The following is a 20,175-nucleotide window of genomic DNA, read 5'->3' on the forward strand; positions in this document are numbered from 1 at the left end:
TGTAACGATGGAAGACAGCAATGCTACCCGACCTGGCTCTTCCCCTACCTGCACGGCTCATTGCTTATCCATGTACATAAACAGTAATAGGAGGGTGTGACCGTGACACGCTATTGGATGTACTCAAGTGTGACCCTTTCTAATTGCAATGGTGTGTGTTAGGCCAGTATGCGTAAAACTGTCAATACGAGTTAAAAACCAAAGGAATTGCATCTGTTCTGTTTTCAGAAAAAGAGGGCCCCTTTGGAACCATGAGGATGTTTCCGCCAAGAACCCCAGCATAAAGAGTGCTGAGCAGCTGGCCGCATTCCTGAAACACGTGGTTTCTGTTTTCAAGCAGTCCAGCGCAGGTATCTTTCCATGTTTGAGATAATATTTCCCTTCCACAAGGTATTTTTTTTTTTTTTTTTTTTTTTAAATATATTTTATTGATTTTTTACAGAGAGGAAGGAAGAGAGATAGAGAGTTAGAAACATCGATGAGAGAGAAACATCGATCAGCCGCCTCCTGCACACCTCCTACTGGGGATGTGCCCGCAACCCAGGTACATGCCCTTGACCGGAATCGAACCTAGGACCTTTCAGTCCGCAGGCCGACGCTCTATCCACTGAGCCAAACCGGTTTCGGCAAGGTATTTTAATGTGATGTCAAAACTTCTGATAATGTTTAGCAAAAAGCAGACATATCAATATGCTTAAAATATAAAGTTTTAGGCAGGTTTTCTTTTTTTACTTATTAGTGATAACAGATTTGTTTTTCTTTGAAGAAAAGTTCAGTTACTCCTTTAAAATAGAGGTATTTGGGACATTCTGGGGTGCTTAGTTTCATGTATGATGGCATCATGAAATTATAATACAACTAGAGGCCCGGTGCACGAATTCGTGCATGGGTGGGGTTCCTTGGCCTGGCCAGTGATAGGGGCCGTCTCACCCAGTCCCGATCGGTGCCAGCCGGCTGCGGGGGAGGGACCGCGGGAGGTTGGCTGTGGGAGCGCACTGACCACCAGGGGACAGCTCTGCGTTGAGCATCTGCCCCCTGATGGTCAGCGTGCCTCATAGCTACTGGCCGGTCATCCGGTCGTAAAGGTTGCTTAGGCTTTTATATATAGAGATTGTGTAATAGAAAAAATTACATTAAGGAACATATATAGGGGTGACAAACTTAAAAATTCTTTTTTATACAGGTATTGGCTTCTATGATCTAAAATGTAACACATTCTGAAAGTTATAGTAAAAGTGTGGTGAAGGCCTTGGTGGGGGGGTGGGGCAGGAGCAGGGCAGAAGGGTCCATGGAGGAAAAAGGGGAAACGTGTAATATTTTCAACAATAAAGATTAATATATTTTTAAAGTAGGTGTCTGAAGCAGTGGTTCTCACCTAAGGGTCCTGTTGTCCCTCAGGACACCTAGCACTGTCTGCAGACATTTTTCTCACAATGCGGGGCAGGGGCAAGTGCTTACTCCCGGCGTGCAGTTGGGTGGAGGCCAGGGAGGCTGCTGCACGATGAATACTGCACAGCAAAGACTTACCTGGCTGACATGTCAGTAGTGCTGAGGGGAGAAACCCTGTTCTCAAGGGTGACGTCCCCGAAGATTAGAAAGAGGAGCCACCGACATGCAGATGGGGTTAAAGGAGAGAAAAGGCACGGGCTCATAGCGTGGGGGCGCTGTCCGGCCTGCCAGGCACGGTGCCGGCACTGGCTGTCGCCCTGCATTCTGTTCTGAAAAACAAGAGCCACCGACTTGCCTCCTTTCTCTTCACAGAAGCAGTTCATTTGGAGCATCATCTTAGTGAAGTCGCTCTGCAGACAGCACTGTCCTGTTCTTCCCGACACTACGCTGGGAGATCCTTTCAGATTTTCAGGGCCCTAAAGCAGCCTCTTTCTGCAGCTACACTTTCTGACGTTCTCTCCAGACTCGTAGAAACGGTGGGGGATCCAGGAGAAGAGGCACAGGTATTTCATTAAAGTCATGCCGCAGCCATTGACCTAGTGCCAAAGGACTTAGTGCCAAATACAGCTCGCTGCAGGTAGAGCAAGATCATGGTCATACGGAATTATTCATGTGGGATGTTAACAAAGGTTTGTGATTAATCTTTCATAACCTTAGTGCCTATCGGAGAAAGCTTTACCTTTACACACACACACGTCCCTGGACATTAGAGATGAGAAGGTAAAAGAGATAAGAAGTTACATTTAAAATGGAGTGTTGAATTCCAATTCTTAAGCTACATTGAGTGAAATATTGCAGTAGAGAACTTACGTCTCTATTACACCGTTCGGGACACTGGGGATACGGCAGTGAGTAAGACAAAGGGCCTGGCCTTCTGGAGCTCACATTCTATTGGGGAAATAAGCCTTTCATCCACCAATAATGTACAACATAATTTTATTTAGCAATGCTGTGATGATAAGGTAGAGTAGAGGGTAAAAGAGTGATGGGAAGGAGGGAGCAATTTTTTTTTAATCCTCCCCTGAGGATATGTTTGTTTTTCTGCATTGATTCTAGAGAAAGAGGAAAGGAGAAAGAGAAACATCGATGTAAGAGAGAGATATCAATAGGTTGTCTTCCATACATGCCCTGACTGGGAATCAAACCCGAGACTCTTCAGTCCGTGGGCCAGCACTGTAACCGCTGAGTCCCACCAGCCAGGGCAGGAGGGAGTAATATTTTATGTGATCATCTAAGAAGGTGACTTTTGAACCCATACATCAGAAGTGAACCCTGTGATAATCTGGGCAAGAACCTTTCTGGCAAGGGAAGTAAGGCAGACAAGTGCAAAGGCCCTGAGGCAGAAGCAATAGGCTTTTTTTTTTTTGAAGACCTTCAAGCAAACCAATGTCTCTAGAGCAGTGGTCGCCAACCTTTCGGACCCCGCGAACCACCGGCTGGCGACCGCAGCTCTGGAGAGTGTTGGATGGGGCTATCTAAAGGCAGGAGATTGATGGGGTGGGCCGGGCTAGATCATGTGAGGCCTAGTAGACCCTGGTGAGAGATAGGGTTTTACTCTGAATTGATGGGAAGCCACTCAAGGGTTTGAGAGGAGGGTGATGGATATGATTAGCTTTTCAAAGACTTGCCCTGGGGGCTAGGTAGTGCCCTTAGCGGAGTAAGAGTGAAATCGAGGAGGGCCAGGTAAGAGGCTACGATAAGAGTCCAAGCTGAAGTGTGGTGATAGCTTCGATTAAGGGAACCTGTGGAGATGGAGAAAAAGGGTCATATTTAAGATATATGAAAAGTAGTATTTTCAAGACTTGTTGATAGATTCGATTTAAATGTGAGAGAAAGAAGCAAGGATGGCTCCTAGATCTCTAGCATAAGCAATTTGTGGTGCCATTATAATCATTTTATGCCATTAATTTGATGCATTTTCATCAATCAGCAAGATCATGTTGCTTAAGAGGTTAATCAATTTATAATGTTACTGTGGAGTTTGTTCTATTTTTAAATCTCCTTGGGAAGTCCGTTTTCCAGAGCATAATTAATGAGAGTCTGCCCTTTTTTCTAGGGATTTGTGATTGAGCTTCTTCTCACGTTGGAATCTGCGATTGATACTTTGGCTGAAACCATGAAGCATTATGATCTTCTTTCTGCCCTTTCTCAGTAAGAATTTAAACCAGGCAACTGGTAGATTTGTATATAGAACTTCAGTGGCTGAATATGTATAGCTATGGCGCTGTCTTATTCTAATACTGGTAGTGAGAATGGTACCGAAGAATTGGGACGGACTAGCAGTGGGGGATGAGCCTGGGACCGTGAGGATGTGTGGGAAGTCACAGAGCCATGCGTGGCAGTGCTGTTGCTCTTGGTCAAAGATGGGCTTCCCTGACAAGCTCCGTTCCCGCGGCACTCGGCGTCCCATGGTCCCCCCAGCAGGCCAGGCCCCTCAGACTCACACTTTCCTTCTCCCTGGAGCTGCCGCCCTCCCCCTTTCTCTTCCTTGCACACCCTAAATTAACCGAACTGAAGTATCCTTCAAGTCCCCCCTCAAATATCCTGGCTAAGCTTTTCTGATGTCCCCCACCCCAGGGAAGTGCTAATTACTTCATCCTTTGGGTTCTTACAGTGTTTTCTTTATAGTAACAGCAATTAACAGGCTGTAAATGGATCCATTTAGACATCATTCTTCCCCAGTAGATTTTATCAGATATTCTTCACAGTTTGCATACTGCTGGCACAGGTAGAAAGCATTCTGTAATTATTCTTCAGCCGATGATAATTGGATATGGGGGGAGGAGAAATCAGAGACTTAACTTTTGAGTTGGTTCTTTTGGAAGGAGGGTGCATTGACAGAAATGGAGCCACTGGGACCATCAAGTCTGGGAATAAGACAGATGAGGTCTGCTTTGGACATAACATTCGCTAAGTCCCAGAGCAGAGCTGTCCATGATTACTGCAGCAGAAGTTTCACTTCATGTCAGACCTTATCCAACTCGAAGCAAACTGTGGGCCACGGTAGAAAAGATGCTGTTGTACATTCTGTTTTAATGTGGAGGGAAGAACTCAAATTTGATTAAGCAAAGTCAGATAGACTTTAAAATGCTTTTCCCTGGGAACAGTTATCGTTTTTTTCAGTGTTTTCAAGATTAAAATTAATGTAGCGGAAGAAATGACCGTGCATGCATTTGTCTTTTCTCTTTTAAAGAACCTCATATCATGATCCTATAATGGGAAACAAGTATGCAGCTAACAGGAAAAGCACTGGACAACTAAATCTAAGCACAAGCCCCGTTAATAGTGGCAATTACTTGGGATGTAACAGTAATGCAAGGAGTAACTCTTTGAGATTAAGTTTAATCGGTGACCGAAGAGGTGACCGGCGGCGGAGCAACACACTGGATATAATGGATGGACGGATAAGCCATGGCAATAGTCTAGCCAGGACTAGAAGCCTGTCCTCTCTGCGAGAGAGGGGCTTGTATGACGTGCAGTCCACTGCTGAGCCTGCCAGCCTGATGGCCACCATTTTTTGGATAGGAGCTTCCTTGCTAGAATCCGACTATGAGTATGAATACCTCCTGGCGCTCCGGCTTCTCAACAAACTGCTCACCCATTTGCCCCTGGATAAACCAGAGAGTCGAGAGAAGATCGAAAGCATGCAAAGCAAATTGAAATGGAATAATTTTCCAGGCCTTCAGCAGCTCTTCCTTAAAGGTTTTACCTCCGTGTCTACGCAGGAAATGACCGTGCACCTCCTCAGCAAGCTCATTGCTGTCTCCAAACACTCGCTGGTCGACCCCTCCCAGTTGTCAGGTACCGCTCAGGGGACCGCTCCGACGCTTTGCTTCTTACTGTAGTGAAATGCAAACTGCCGTTTGCTTGGAAATCTAATTTCTGACTTTCTACAGTTACAGTTTTTTAAATATGTGAGATAGCTTAAATTTTTGGTAAAAGCTAAAAATATTTAGAAGACCCAGTATTCCAGGAAATAAAAAGTAAACGGTTTCTGTGAACCATTAAAAAAATACTTTTAACTTTTAAAGTTATGTGCAATAACATGGGTTACTGTTCGCTTTCTTTTTTTTTTATATATAGGCTTTCCTCTTAACATCCTTTGCCTATTGCCTCACTTAATCCAGCATTTTGACAGCCCAACTCAGTTTTGCAAAGAAACAGCTAGCCGGATAGCAAAGGTAAGCAAATGTTATGCTGAAAGGTAACATGAGAGGGAAGTTTTTCTAGAGTTTATCTTCAAGGGAGATCTTTTTACTGTCACTTCTTTCTGAATTTGTATTCTTTTTATGCATATAAAGGTGTTCTATGACTCAAGTTACAACTGCTGAAATGACAGTGAATAAAATTCATTAGAGTAACACTCCTCTAAACCCTTCTTTTTCTGCTTTGTTTCCCTACTTTATCCCCTACCTTTCTGGCAGTTTCTAATTCATTCATTTATTCACTAGCATATTTATTGAGCACTGGGTGAGGTACTGGAAATACAGTGATAAAGAACATGGAGTACTTATCCTGCCTTAGAAAGAGGATGAAATCAAGGACGTAGACAGTCACCGTAGAGTCATAAATACAGTGAGAGGGCAGAGTACTTTAGAGGCACAAAGCAAAATCTTCCACTAGGAAGTCGGCTGACTTTGAAGACTGAATAGGAATAACCAAGTAAGATCCCTCGGTAGGAAACAAAGAGCAGGCTGAGGATGGAAGTTTTCTAAGGAGAAGAAGTTGATGTGCAAAGGCCCTGAGGAGGAAGAAGGCGGAATGTACTTGGGGGTTCTGCAAGTTCTCTCTTTATATTTGCCTTTCTCCTGTTAATACTCTTCCTCTTCTCTCTCTGTCCCCCTCATTTCTTTTCTTCCTTATTTGGCTCCTCCCCTTCCACTGGGCAGTTCTGAAATAGAAATGGAACTTTTTAAATCATCTGTTAGTATTTTTTATAAGTGTTATAATCCTTAATTTTAAAAGAATGTGATTAAATTTTATATTTGTAAGAATTTCTTCTCTTAACAATAAAGAACTCTCATATTTTGCCTTCTTATACTTAATTAATAAGAATTATTTTTGCGGGGGGTGGTCACATTTAGTCTTAGAAATAGTTTTACAGACTAAAAATAAAAACAGTTGTAAGAAATAGTTATGTAAATTTACAAGGAATTACATACAAGAGGAATTAGGTGAACTGGGGGGTGGTGAGTGAATAGCAGTGTCAGTAAGATAACCAACACTGGGGGAAAAAAATCAAAGAAGTTGGGATCAGAAGGGAACCAAGCAAGTAAAATCCCTCTGGAAGAACTTTCTAAAGAAGCAATTAAAAAAAAAAAAAAAAAGGCTGATATTCAGTTAACAAGCAGCACAGCAGGAAATGGGCAGAGCAAGCACGCAGAAAGCCAGATACAACACCCACCTCTGGGCGGCCCAGATGCCAACACTGGTGAGTGCAGATTTATCTCTGGGTGCCAGTGCAGTGACAAGTACTACCAGCCCAACTAACCGCATTAGCAGTAACAAGAGTACGACTCTTTTCATTATCTTGATAGATGATATTTAATTAGTGACAAAAAACTGAATGAAATCATACTGTTGATCCCATTTTTTTCTATTGATTCCATTTTTAAATTAAATTTCTAAATAAGAAGAGATCCTTAACATAATTACTTGAAAAGCATGTATTTAAAAAGAAGAGCCATTATTATAGTTCATGGAAGCATCTGCTTTGAAGGTGATTATTTGCCTTAAAAAAAACCCCAACAAAATATATTTGCATGAATGAAGTCTAAAAGTTATATGAAATAAATAATTCATTAAAATAATTTTCATTTTAATACTCTAATGACACAGAAAAATGTAAACAAGGGTGTTTTTTTTTCCTTTATGAGGGATAAAAAAGAAAATATTGGGGAGAAGTATATTGGCTTACTTTGGGATTTCAAGAAAATAAAAAGCATAGATTCCCTAATAAAGGAAGTAGAAGCATTGAAGAGCCTCCGCCGAAAGGTGCTGAATAAACTCCTGGGGTCAGGGGTCAGCGCTGCCCGGCTACCCCACCAGGAGGGTGTGGACGCCCCTCAAGTGTCAAGCCTCCTCTGTCATAAATTGAGACAAAGAATAGGAAATTCCAAATACTTCATTTTTTTAAGAAATAAAATATATGGCTTTCCATGAGTCATAAATTGTGTGTTTTTTTAAGTCTGTTTTCTTCCTGTTGAGCAGCACACAGAGGCTCCATCTGTATGCTTTCAGCAACCTGCAGGATGTGGATAAATTGATTTCTTAATTAGTCTGTCACTTAAGCTGTCGAGTAATTTTCTGCCATTACCTGCTTCCTCATTATGCAGATACCTCTGGGTCTACTGTTTGTGCCGTTGGAAAGCATAGAATCTAAAATGAGGCAGCACTTAGGACAGATACTGTCCTCTTCAGCTGTTTGTTATGGCAGAAATAGTACGCTTACAAGCATTTGTCATGAGACTTTTTGGATCCGATTTTAACCTGGTAATTCCAAAATCGAAAGCATTTGGACTATTATAAAATTGCACAGCATCTATTCCTTTTGTCCTAAATACAGGTTTTTAAAAATCATTCTTTAGGGGAAAATATTATTTAAGAATGTAAGAATTCTATAGGGATGTCTTATTGTTCAGGAAAGATAAAAATTTTTCCTGAGCCCTGACCAGTTTGGCTCAGTGGAGGGAGGGTCGGCCTGCGGACTCAAGGGTCCCGGGTTCGATTCCGGTCAAGGGCATGTACCTTGGTTGCGGGCACATCCCCAGTAGGGAATGTGCAGGAGGCAGCTGATTGATGTCTCTCTCTCATCGATGTTTCTAGCTCTCTATCCCTCTCCCTTCCTCTATGTAAAAAAATCAATAAAATATGTTTAAAAAAATTTTTTTTTCCTGAAAAAGAACCAATTGTGAAATTGTAAAATGTGATTTTTTGTTAAAATAGTATGATAACTTATTATATTTTGAAATACATATAAGACATATTAATCAATTTTTTTTTCCTTCCTGGTGCTTGTTGTATGGGTAAAAGGCTACTCCTGCATGAAATCTGCTGGTTGTAATGACTTTACTTACCAAATAGCTTCTACAGTGCTGTATTAGTCTCTGCACAGTCTGCGTACCTCCCTATCGCGGGCCTCTCCAGTGACAACGTCCACATGATTAGTCAAAATAAAAGTCAGAGTCATCTAAAAGTTACAATATCTGTAGTTTAAAAGGTAACACCACTTTCTTTACTCAGTGCTCCAGGCAGCTTGTGCCGATACATACAAACCATCAATCAGATGGAAGAATAAGTGAGGAAAAAGAAACTAAAATAAATTTCACGGAGGCTAGCCTTTTTACGATAGAAATGTGGGAGTGGTGTGGCCCTTTTCCAGTTCTGCTTTGTTGGGGTGTCCCCAGAGGAGAATGAAAGGAACATCTTTGCCTAGGACTTAGGGCACAGACCAAGCAGGTGCATTTGGTCAGTAGGTCCCCAACATTCAGCTCCCCTGGTGCTGCAGGAAGTCAGTGTATTTTGAAGTGGCCTATAACGATTTGGGGGAGAGGGTGTAGATCTGTAATATTTTCAATAACAAAGATACATTTAAAAAAAAAAAAAAGGCAGGTTTGAGCATGCATAAGAAAGAATCGGCAAACTTGGGGATAGGACAATGTAAATTATTGAGTCTAAAAAAAGAGGAAAAAATAAAGGATTAAAGAAAAACAAAACTATCGGCCAAGGACCTTAAGAGCTTTAGCAGTTTCCTGAAGAGCAGTGTGAGGTCCGTCCTGCAGAGTCCAGTGAAGTCCTTTGAGTATAATGCGCACGTTGAGGCTTTTTGCAATTTACTGCTCCAGCGGGACCTCAGGTGGCTTCAGACTAAAGCATGTCTGGAGCAGGCATCTCTGACCTCCCAGAGAATTCCCAGTCTGAGCCTGTTTTGTATAGTTTTTACAAAACCATGTATGGTCTTTTACCAAAGACAGTTGTACAGAGCAGCAGACTGAGAAAAAGCCATACTTGTTTAGCACCCACAGGAGTATTTGACATATTAATTACCTTTCCATATTATCTATTGCTAGTCTCTTCGTGTCGGGTCCTTTTTTTCTCTTCTGCTTAACTTTCCTACTGTACTGAAATAAAATGCATTAAAGCTTCAACATATACATTTATTTCACGAAGTATATGTAGTATGAAATCAAGCTTACAGTTGCATCTTTATTTTTGGTGAATGAAATTGTTTTATTTTTTTTTAGGTTTGTGCAGAAGAAAAATGCCCAACGCTTGTCAATCTGGCGCACATGATGAGTTTGTACAGCACACACACGTACTCCAGGGACTGCGCCAACTGGATCAACGTGGTGTGTCGGTACCTGCACGACTCCTTCTCGGAGACCACGTTTAACCTGGTGACTTACCTGGCGGAGGTAAATTTACCAAAGGGTGGTGGTGGATTTCTTTAACTGCTCTGTGGCAAAACTTGTATGCAGACGTATTTCTAAAAGGAGCACTGATACCAATCTTCATATTGTTTTGAGAGTGATTATAGATTGCATCCCTTTTTAAAGAAAAACATAGATCATTTTTTTCAAGTATAAAGGACGTTTTTATAAACTTTTTTCCATTTTCAGTATTTATGTCTTCGTTCACTGTCCCTAAGAGATAGGAATTCAAAATAGTGTAAACCTCAACTTTATTTAAAATGGAAAACGGGTCTCTAGAGGTCTTGATCCCCGAGAATGGTCATCTTTGCATCTACACAAGTAGTTCTCGACTGTGAAATCCCTACTAGCATAATTCAGTGTGCAGAGGCATTTCGGCCAGGGCGTTTTTTATTTTGATGATGCATTTGTTTCCTGACCTCAAATATGGTCTTGGTGGCTAAAAACAGAATTATTTAAAAAAAAAAAAAAACTAGCCCTAGAACCGCATAAAAAGTTAATATTTGTCTGTTGAGGAAGTAACTTCATGCCTAGCAAGTTACTGAGTAGAAAGCCACAGAGAGAACCTCAGAAGGAAGAAGTTGCTAGTCACTAAAAATGTTTGTCAGCCTATGATAAACTAGTACCTACCTTCCTTTTTAGAAAGTTGGCTTCTAGAAATTAAATTAAGCCTAAAGTGCTGTGTAAACAGAAAAGACATTACTCCTAACTCAGTGAACGTTGTAAGTCATGTTCGTAACACTTTAACTTGGCTCCGTCCCTGACTGTCACAAAATGCTGCAGGACTGTGTGGGCTGTCAAAGTGCTCTGAGCGGCTTGCTCCCATCAGCTGTACATCTAAGAGAGCTGACACTGTGGGCCTCCGCCTGGCAGCTTCCCGGCCTGCAGGAACCCAAGTCTCTCCAGGTCTCCTATACCTACCCATTTAGGGCAGGAGTCAGGATAAAACCAGTGCTGACCTCCTTAATCGGCTTTGAGTTTAAGTGCCTTAGATGAGCGGTCGCCAACCGGTGGTCCGCGGGCCACTGGTGGTCCGCGAGGTCCAAAAGGTTGGCGACCGCTGCCTTAGACCACCTTCACTTTGTGCCACCGTAAAGCTCGCCACTCAGGCAGCACCAGCTCTCCCTGAGGCCTGGACCTGCACAGTCAGCCCGGGGGTGCCACTCGCGGCAGCATTTGTCCGCTCTGTAGAGAAGATGCTTTGCCCCAAATGTTGCTCTTACTAGTGTAAGTTATCCTTGCTGCATTATTATGAATAATTATCAAAGTATTGCTAACATGTATTTAAAACTATATATTTAACTGTCCTAGGAGGTAGGTGTTATCGCTATTTTATTTTAAAAAATCAAGAGGCTCAGAGAAGTTAAGAAACATGACCAAGCCGAAACCAGTTTGGCTCAGTGTATAGAGCGTCAGCCTGCGGACTCAAGGGTCCCAGGTTCGATTCCGGTCAAGGGCATGTACCTTGGTTGCGGGCACATCCCCAGTAGGAGATGTGCAGGAGGCAGCTGATCGATGTTTCTCTCTCATCGATGTTTCTGACTCTCTCTCTCTCCTTTCCTCTCTGTAAAAAATCAATAAAATATATTTAAAAAAAAAAAAAAAAAAAAGAAACATGACCAAGATCACATAGCTAATCAGGGGCTGGTGTGAGTAGCTTGGCGGTAGTTATTTTTAGTGGTGGTGGTGGTGGTATAATGATTTTTCTCTTTACGTAAAATAAATGGTGTCCAGTTAAACTAAGGAAGTAAAAGAAAACACTAAGATTAAGATAATAGACATTACCTTTTACTTTTATTCGTCTCTGGATCTCTAGTCCTCTAACCTTAAACTCCTGGCTTAAATCTACTTTTCAATATCATAAATGTAAATACTGAATTTTCACTTTCAGCTGCTGGAAAAAGGACTGTCCAGCATGCAGCAGTCACTGCTGCAGATCATCTACAGTCTTTTGAGTCACATTGACCTCTCTGCTGCCCCAGTCAAGCAGTTTAACCTGGAGATCATAAAGATTATTGGCAAATATGTACAGGTGAGTGACCACAAAACTGATGCAGAAATGTTCATCTCAAAGTGATTTAAAATCATAAAAACCAGAGGCACCTGAAATGTCCAAGAGGAAAGAAGTGGTAAGTCCATAAATCATATTTTCAGGAATGTGTACAATGGGACAGTGTTCTCAATGTAAGTGACAAAAAGCAGAATCCGAATGCTATCTGATAAAAAGCACCAGATATTTAGAAAGTGAAAACATCAGACTTGGCTTAATGTGAGTGATGACACGTCAACCTAGTCTGTACTGAATTTCACCTTTGAACTGTAAGCAAGGCCTTGTTATGCAGATCAGTATTGTGGATACAACTTACTAGACAGCAAACTCTTTGTTTTTAATGTTTTTATTTATTATCTTTTTATTATTGATTTCAGAGAATAAGGGAGAGAGAGATAGAAACATCACTGATGAGAGAGAAGCATTGATCGGCTGCCTCCTGCACACCCCACACTGGGGATTGAGCCCACAGCCCGGGCATGTACCCTGACCAGGAATTGAACTATGACCTCCTGGCTCAGAGGTTGCTGCTCAACCACTGAGCCATGCCGGCCAGGCTTTCATATGTTTTGATTGATTTTAGAGAAAGAAAGGGAGAAGGAGGGAGGGATAGAAACATCAATGATGAGTGAGAATCATTTGATTGGCTGCCTCCTCCAAGCCCCCTACTTGGAATTGAGCTGCAACCCAGGCATGTGTCCGGACCGGGAATTGAACCGTGACCTCCTGGTTCATAGGTCAATGCTTAACCACTGAGAAATACCAACTGGGCTCAAATTTATTTTTAAGTGTTATGTGAACCAAGGTCATATTTAGCTGATGGCCCATCACAATTAGTAACTTCTGCTTTATTCAAACATTGAACATTTTACAGAATTGAACTATTGGTTATCGTTTACATTTAGAACACAATTGCCTATATAATTTATGGAACTTCCTGAAGAAGTTTTTGTATTTTCTAATGCTCAGAGCCTCTAATTAACTGTCAGGGGGGAAAAAAATTTCTACCTTGTTAAATGTAAACTGTTTTTTTTTTTTTACAATGACATGCTTCAAATATCTCCATATTATGTGGACATTTTTATTGTTAAATATTTTGTACTGCCGAAGCCGGTTTGGCTCAGTGGAGGGAGCGTCGGCCTGCGGACTTAGGGGTCCCAGGTTCGATTCCGGTCAAGGGCATGTGCGTTGGTTGCGGGCACATCCCCAGTGGGAGATGTGCAGGAGGCAGCTGATCGATGTTTCTCTCTCATCGATGCTTCTGGCTCTCTGTCTCTCTCCCTTCCTCTCTGTGAAGAGTCAATGAAGTGTATTTAAAAAAAAAAAAAAAAATTTTGTACTTTAGGTGTCTTTATATCAAGATGTCACTAAATTGGATAACTTAGTTCTGCGAAAGATTTTTCATTTCCTTTTGTTGTTTTAAAGGTGTCCCACCCAGAATTGTCAACTATAAAACAATGTGTATAATACAAGGTTGAGATGTGATACTGGTATCATAAATATAAGATAGTAGATAGTAAGGGAAAAATATAAATTCTTTATTTGACATTGGTTCTTCTACACCTACACATTTATCATGTAAATTACAACTAAATTATTTCAAAACATACAAAATGAAGAAAAGCATAAAAACAACCCAAAACACATAGTCACCATATATGTAGGGGGGAAAGCACCTTATACAACTCAGTAATCCCTGAGCGCATCACTTTAGCACACCATTTACACTAATTATTTGGGGCCTGGGTCATGGACAAAAATCTAATGGGGTTTTTTTTTTAGTATTTTAATATTTTTATGTCTAAAAAAGTATGTATTGAAAATACTTTACCTCCAAGACTTAAAATATTTTGAGCCATAAAACTATAAACTTCATTTATTTAGAACGTTCACATATGTATCACTCCTCTGTTTACGACTACTATTATTTATAAAGCACTTACTGGAAGAATGCAAGCAAGATATTCTGATTTGGAAACATTATTAAGTGTATGGTGTCTCATAGAACTAACCATACAAATAATAACTTGTTTCCTTTCCTTTTGAGAGCTTGTTTGGAGGTTCTAGCAGGGGAGCGCAGCTACTCGTATACCCTTGACCGAAGACCGGTCCTCTCCTCGGGGGGGAAGGTCGTCCTCTTCGACCGAGCGCGCAGCTTCGGGTGGGACGCACATGGATCGGTGAGGGAGGAGGGGGACACCCGCCTAGCCAGCCAGATCAGCCGAATCAACCCTGGCAATCAATGGGGTGACAGATGTCGCAGCCAGATCGCCCTCACATCCGCCTTTTGAAACTCAGATCCTCTTTAAGGACTTCAGAGTAAAAATGAATAATGACCAGTTTTTATAGAAATAATATTTTCATTGTTTACAGTATAACTAAACTTTTGTTCTTAGTTAAATATGTATTTGTAACTTCTGTATGTCTAATCTATTTTTACATCAGAGTCCTTATTGGAAGGAAGCCCTTAACATATTAAAACTGGTGGTGTCTCGCTCTGCAAGTCTCGTTGTGCCCAGTGATAGCCCCAAGACCTATGGCGGCGATGTGGGTTCGCCTGAAATATCCTTCACTAAGATTTTTAATAATGTCTCCAAGGAGCTGCCTGGGAAGACCTTAGATTTTCATTTTGATATATCCGAGGTAAGATGCCCAGGATATAGATGCTCGCGTAGAAATGTTTGTCTGTTCATTCAAAATGCATTGGTTTTGCTCATACCCAGGAGGAGGCACTGAGGTCGGTGCTGTGGAAATGGGAGGGGGGTGGTGGTAGGCCTCTCCAGAAGCTTACGGTCTCTTGGGGAAAGAGGCAGATGAAAGTAGTGGTCCTTGCTTGGCTGGAAGTAAGTTGAAGGCACTGTAGGAATGCATGTGTATCTAACTTGGTCTGAGCTGAGTGTCGGAAGGGTAAGTAATGCTAGACAGGCATGTGCACATGGAAGTTTGGAGTGGGGAGATTATATCCCAGAAAAGACAGCATGTGAAGGGAGGCTTATAATTGTGAGCAAGCATGGTGCTCCAGAAACTTCCATTTGGTACAGCATTCTTTAAGCACAGAGAACAGAGGTAGAGTGAAGAGAAACGAAGCCGAAGTCATAGAGGACGAGGGCAGGATCACGGGGATTTCCCCTGCCTTAGTAACAAAATGGTTTTATCTTGAAGCAGTAGCAATTCTTAAAGGATTTGTAGCTAGAGTAGGAAATATTAGGATTTGCATTTTAGGATGATCAGTCAGGCACAAGATGGACGATAGACCAGGGAGAAGGGGAGGGGACTCTGTGAGGAATCTATTAGAACATTTTGAGCAAAAGATTATGTTGGAGATTAACCAAAGGACTTGTATACATGCATATTAGCATAACCAATGGACTAGGACACTGGGGCAGTAGGGGCTTGTCCCAAGGGGTGGGAGTGGCCAGGGAGGGGTCAATCAATGAAAAAGGAGGCATATGTAATACTTACAAAAATAAATAAATTAATTAAAAACAAAGATTATGTTGGACCGTTTCTAGGCAACTGCAGAGGAAAGATGGTTTTAAAAAAAGACAGGCCCTAACCAGTTTGGCTTGGTGGATAGAGCGTCGGCCTGCAGACTCAGGAGTCCCGGGTTCGATTCCGGTCAAGGGCATGTACCTTGGTTGCAGGCACATCCCCAGTGGGGGGTGTGCAGGAGGCAGCTGATCGATGTTTCTCTCTCATCGATGTTTCTAGCTCTCTATCCCTCTCCCTTCCTCTCTGTAAAAAATCAATAAAAATATATTTTTTTTAAAAAAAAAAGACTGAGGATGGTATTTGATGGAAAGGAGAAGAGGTGCTAGTGAAGAAATGTTAAGGATAGTTGCTTTGACAACTGCATGAATGTTTGTCCCATTCAGAGGAAATGGGAATTCAAGAACAGTTCTTAGCAGGAAAGAAAGATGAGTTAAGTCTTAAATATATTGACTCTGACGTGACTAAGAAACATACTCACTGAGGTGCCTAGTAGTCAATTAGATTTTCAGATCTGACATTTTAGAAGAAATCTTGAGTGGAAGTAAACAAAAAACAAATTAAGGGTTTTTCAGTGTTGTGAAAGTAGAAAGCTGAAATTGTGGAAGGAACAAGAAGACTAAAATAAACTGAGAACTGAGAAGCCCAGTGTTTTAGTGCAAGAGAGAGGCAGGGCCCACCAGTCCAAAAGGAAACCTGGGCCTCTGACTATGTCATCTATACTAATAAAAGGGTAATGTGCAAATTGGTCAGGACGCCCTCACATAACGACTGAACAGCAGGCTGCGTGGGGCAACCTGGCCGGCAGGGGGGCTAGTGAGGGATGACCAAATGACTGAACAGCAGGCTGCGTGGGGCGACCAGGCTGGCTGGGGGGGTGCAGTTGGGGGCGATTAGGGTGGCAGAGGGGGCAGTGAGGGGCGACTAGGCCAGCGGGGCGGGGGGGCAGTTAAGGGTGACCAGGCCGGCAGGGGGGACAGTTGGGGGTGACCAGACCAGCGGGGGGGGGGGGCAGTTAGGTGCGGTCAGGCTGGCAGAAGGGGGCAGTGAGAGGCGACCAGGCTGGCAGGGGGGGGGCAGTTAGGGGTGACCAGGCCAGCAGGGGGGGCAGTTAGGGGCGATCAGGCTAGCAGGCAGAGGCAATTAGGGATGATCAGGCTGGCAGGCAGGTGAGCAGTTAGGAGCCAGTGGTCCCAGATTGTGAGAGGGATCTCGGATTGGACAGAGTGCAGGCTGGACCTGCCCCTGCCCCATGCACAAATTTCGTGCACCGGGCCTCTAGTATTAATATAAATCTCTTGTAAAGATTTGGGTCCCTTGCTGGGAACCCCATTTTTTTCCTTCAGCACCTAATCCCAATCTTGGTGGCCTTAGTGCTATTGAAACGGTCTTTTACAAGCCAAAGAAAGAATTTTTCAAGAGAGAAGTGAAGTTGTGGACCAAGTATTGCAGGGGATTTGAGAAAGGTACAAGTCGAAGATCTAATCACATTTTAATTGATTAGGAATACTTAAATTTTAAAAACTTTTTTGCAGTTTAGTTTTGATATTAAAATTTATCCAGAGCTTATTGGTGTGTTGTTTTTTTTTAAGATAGAAAGCATGTTTATTGCTAATTTTTTAGTTAATATCATCTGAGAATTTCTAACATGGAGTGCATGGGAAAATTATAAAGTGGGCTTTCCTTTTTCCCAGGTCAAACCATACAAATTGATGGAATAACTGAGGCAGTGATACGAATTCTCAAAACATTTGATATACTTAATTTCAGTTTTTTCTTCAAAACTTCCAAAGTACCTGCTATGTGTAGGCACTGGAGATATACTAGAGCAGCGGTTCTCAACCTGTGGGTTGCAACCCCTTTGGCGGTCAAACGACCCTTTCACAGGCGTCGCCTAAGACCATCCTGCATATCAGATATTTACATTACGATTCATAACAGTAGCAACATTACAGTTATGAAGTAGCAACGAAAATAATTTTATGGTTGGGTCACAACATGAGGAACTGCTTTTAAAGGGCCAGAAGGTTGAGAACCACTGTACTAGAGGGACAGAGATGAGTCACGTGTGGTCCAGGAGACTTTTGTGGAGGAAGGGAGATGGGCCCATAAACAAATCACCATCACTTGGCAGCCTGTCCAAGTCCAGTTACCCGGAGGTGGTGGTAGCAGAGAAGGCCTCCTTGGAAGTGTGGAATCGCCCTAAAAAATTAGATAGGGGTTTGCTTTGGTGAATAGTCCATGCAAAGTGGGCAGCATGTCCGTAAAAGCATGGCCTGTTTGGGAAACAATAGCAAGTTTAGTTTTGCTGGTGTGTGGAGTTCAGGGCCGAGTGGAAGTGGGCCCCAGATTATAAAAAGGGACTTGTACAACATGCAAATGAGCTTGAATATTATTTTCAAATGCAAATTCAAGCCAGTTCACAAAGCCAAAGATATATAAATGAGTTTTGAATCTTCATAGAATTTATGCTGAAATGAATTTTGGATTTGTAGTAAGAAGCTACACAGATACCTGTCTCACTGGAGTTCTTACTTCTCTGGAATCTGTGCAAAAGCACATTACTGAAGTGCTTAACGATTGGAAAAATAACAAAATGTTAAATCTGAATGGTGAGATTTTTTTAAAAAATTATTTTTACATTTTCTGAGCTTTCAAAGAAGATACATTTTATAATCACATGGGGGAAAGGTTGGAGGTAGTTGTTTTTAAAGAAAGCAGATCTATATTGAAAATAGGAATAAGCTCTCTGATAGTCTCAGAGACTCAAATAAAGTGAAATCTCTTGATTTAAAAAAAAAGACAACTTTGATTTTTGCAACATCTACCACATGCTAAGTAATTTTTCTCCTTATGCCATGTTTTGGTTGGTTGTTTTTAAAAAAAAAAAAATGTCATCGATATACTGTCAACCCTTTTATGTTGAAACGTTTGAGTCAAACACTGGCATTTTGTTTCTGTGTAGACACCAATTATTGGGAACAAATATGGGGATCAACATGCCACCGCTGGAAGAAATGGGAAACCCAAGGTTATTGCTGTTACTAGAAGTACTTCTTCTACTTCCTCTGGTTCTAATTCCAACGCCTTGGTCCCTGTTAGCTGGAAGAGGCCACAGTTATCACAGGTACGTAAAAGAACATCAAAACTGAACAGTCATGCCCGGCTGGAGTGGCTCAGTTGGTTGAGCATCGTCCCATGCACCAAGAGTTGCCGATTCAATTCCTGTCAGGGCACACACCTGAGTTACGGGTTCCATTTCCGGTTGGGGCATGTACGGAAGGCAACTGATCAATATTTCTCTCTCCCCCCAGCCCCCCCACCCCCACCCCACCCCAAGCATGTCCTCAGGTGAGGATTAAAAAAAAGCCCTGAACATTGGTGGAATAGAAGAATCAACTTTATTATATGTATGAAAACTTGAGAAGTTGTCTTATTTTATCAGGAATCCTAACATTTGAAATGTTTTTTCCCCCTTAGCGAAGAACAAGAGAGAAGCTAATGAATGTGCTTGCTCTCTGTGGCCCAGAGTCTGGCCTCCCGAAGAATCCCTCAGTGAGTAATCGTGAAAGCATGTGGAGAGGTTTTAAAAACCCTGTGGTGCCATGAAGAAAGGGAAAGTATTGTCTCCTTGCTTGCCTTTTTTAACTTACCTTAGAACTGACTAAGCATGAAAAAAGCATGACTTGTCTCTGTGACGCTTGGCAGCTGTGCTAATTAAGGATTCAGCCAGTTAGATGTGAGCATGAAGACCAGGGAAAGCTCTGAATTCACTGACAGTTGAGGCCTGCAGTGGCTCTTAGGGCGAGGACGTCTCCTATGCAGAATGACAAAGCTGACAGGTGGCTTTTTATTCTTTTGTGGGGGGGTCAGGTGGTATTTTCTTCTAACGAAGATTTGGAAGTCGGTGACCAACAGACTAGTCTAATTTCTGCAACAGAAGACGTAATTCAAGAGGAAGAAGTACCTGTGGAAGATAATACCAGTGAACAACAGTTTGGAGTTTTTAAGGATTTTGACTTTTTAGATGTTGAATTGGAAGATGCAGAGGTAAGGATATGGGCTTCCTATTGTAATATTTATAGAATAGTTGTAACTGTATAAGAATTAAAGATTTGACCATAGACTCTTTGCTTATTAAGGTCAGTGTAAGGTCAAGAGTATAAAAACCTAAATTGGGAACTAAATATGATTAGTACAGTCAGTCCAATAGCAGAATAAATCTGAAATAAAAGAGGAACATCTAATTTTTTGTCTTTATCTTTAAAAATAGGAAGTAAGAAATGGATTTCTTCCAAAGTCCTTTTCTTAATCTTCTTTATTTTTCAATTACAGTTGACATTTAACATATTCATTTCAGGTGTACAGCACAGTGGTTAGGCATTTATATAATTTACGAAGTGATTCCCACCAGTAAGTCCGGTACCCACCCGACACCATACATAGTTATGACAGTGTTATTGACTGTATTTCCTATGCTGTGCCAAAAGTATTTTTTAAATTTAGGGCGAGCTTAGGCTTAAATGCTTGGCATGTGATATAGAAACTAATGTGCAGCAAAACAGTAAAATCATTAAATTTATCAGACAATTTTAAAGAGCATGACGCTTACACTAACTTGATGGTTCAAAAGAATTTGAGTCTCTTAAAACTTCTTCCTATGGCACATGACGGGGAGACTCTTCCTGTGACAGTCCTCACCGCTTTCTGCTTGATGATGTAGCCAGTTCTCTCAGATGCCCCATTTCATCGAACACC

General features: G+C 41.8%; 1 protein-coding gene across 13 annotated transcripts in view; it reads left to right on the plus strand.

The window, feature by feature from the left end:
• The window catches only part of FRYL (FRY like transcription coactivator), a 240,071-nt gene that overhangs the window by 186,705 nt on the left and 33,191 nt on the right, over nucleotides 1–20,175 (plus strand). For 7 of the 13 annotated variants that reach the window (XM_059671738.1, XM_059671683.1, XM_059671711.1 and 4 more), the window contains 11 exons: nucleotides 229–350; nucleotides 1,762–1,952; nucleotides 3,506–3,600; nucleotides 4,643–5,250; nucleotides 5,533–5,630; nucleotides 9,693–9,863; nucleotides 11,770–11,910; nucleotides 14,374–14,571; nucleotides 18,383–18,544; nucleotides 18,898–18,972; nucleotides 19,282–19,467. In XM_059671738.1, coding sequence (XP_059527721.1) covers nucleotides 229–350; nucleotides 1,762–1,952; nucleotides 3,506–3,600; nucleotides 4,643–5,250; nucleotides 5,533–5,630; nucleotides 9,693–9,863; nucleotides 11,770–11,910; nucleotides 14,374–14,571; nucleotides 18,383–18,544; nucleotides 18,898–18,972; nucleotides 19,282–19,467 — 2,047 coding nt within the window. The remainder of the gene's footprint in view (nucleotides 1–228; nucleotides 351–1,761; nucleotides 1,953–3,505; nucleotides 3,601–4,642; nucleotides 5,251–5,532; nucleotides 5,631–9,692; nucleotides 9,864–11,769; nucleotides 11,911–14,373; nucleotides 14,572–18,382; nucleotides 18,545–18,897; nucleotides 18,973–19,281; nucleotides 19,468–20,175) is intronic. The other 6 variants (XM_059671704.1, XM_059671744.1, XM_059671720.1 and 3 more) reach the window with 1 other exon arrangement.

Source organism: Myotis daubentonii, chromosome 1, assembly GCF_963259705.1.
Source record: "Myotis daubentonii chromosome 1, mMyoDau2.1, whole genome shotgun sequence".
In the NCBI taxonomy this organism is placed as follows: Eukaryota; Metazoa; Chordata; class Mammalia; order Chiroptera; family Vespertilionidae; genus Myotis; species Myotis daubentonii.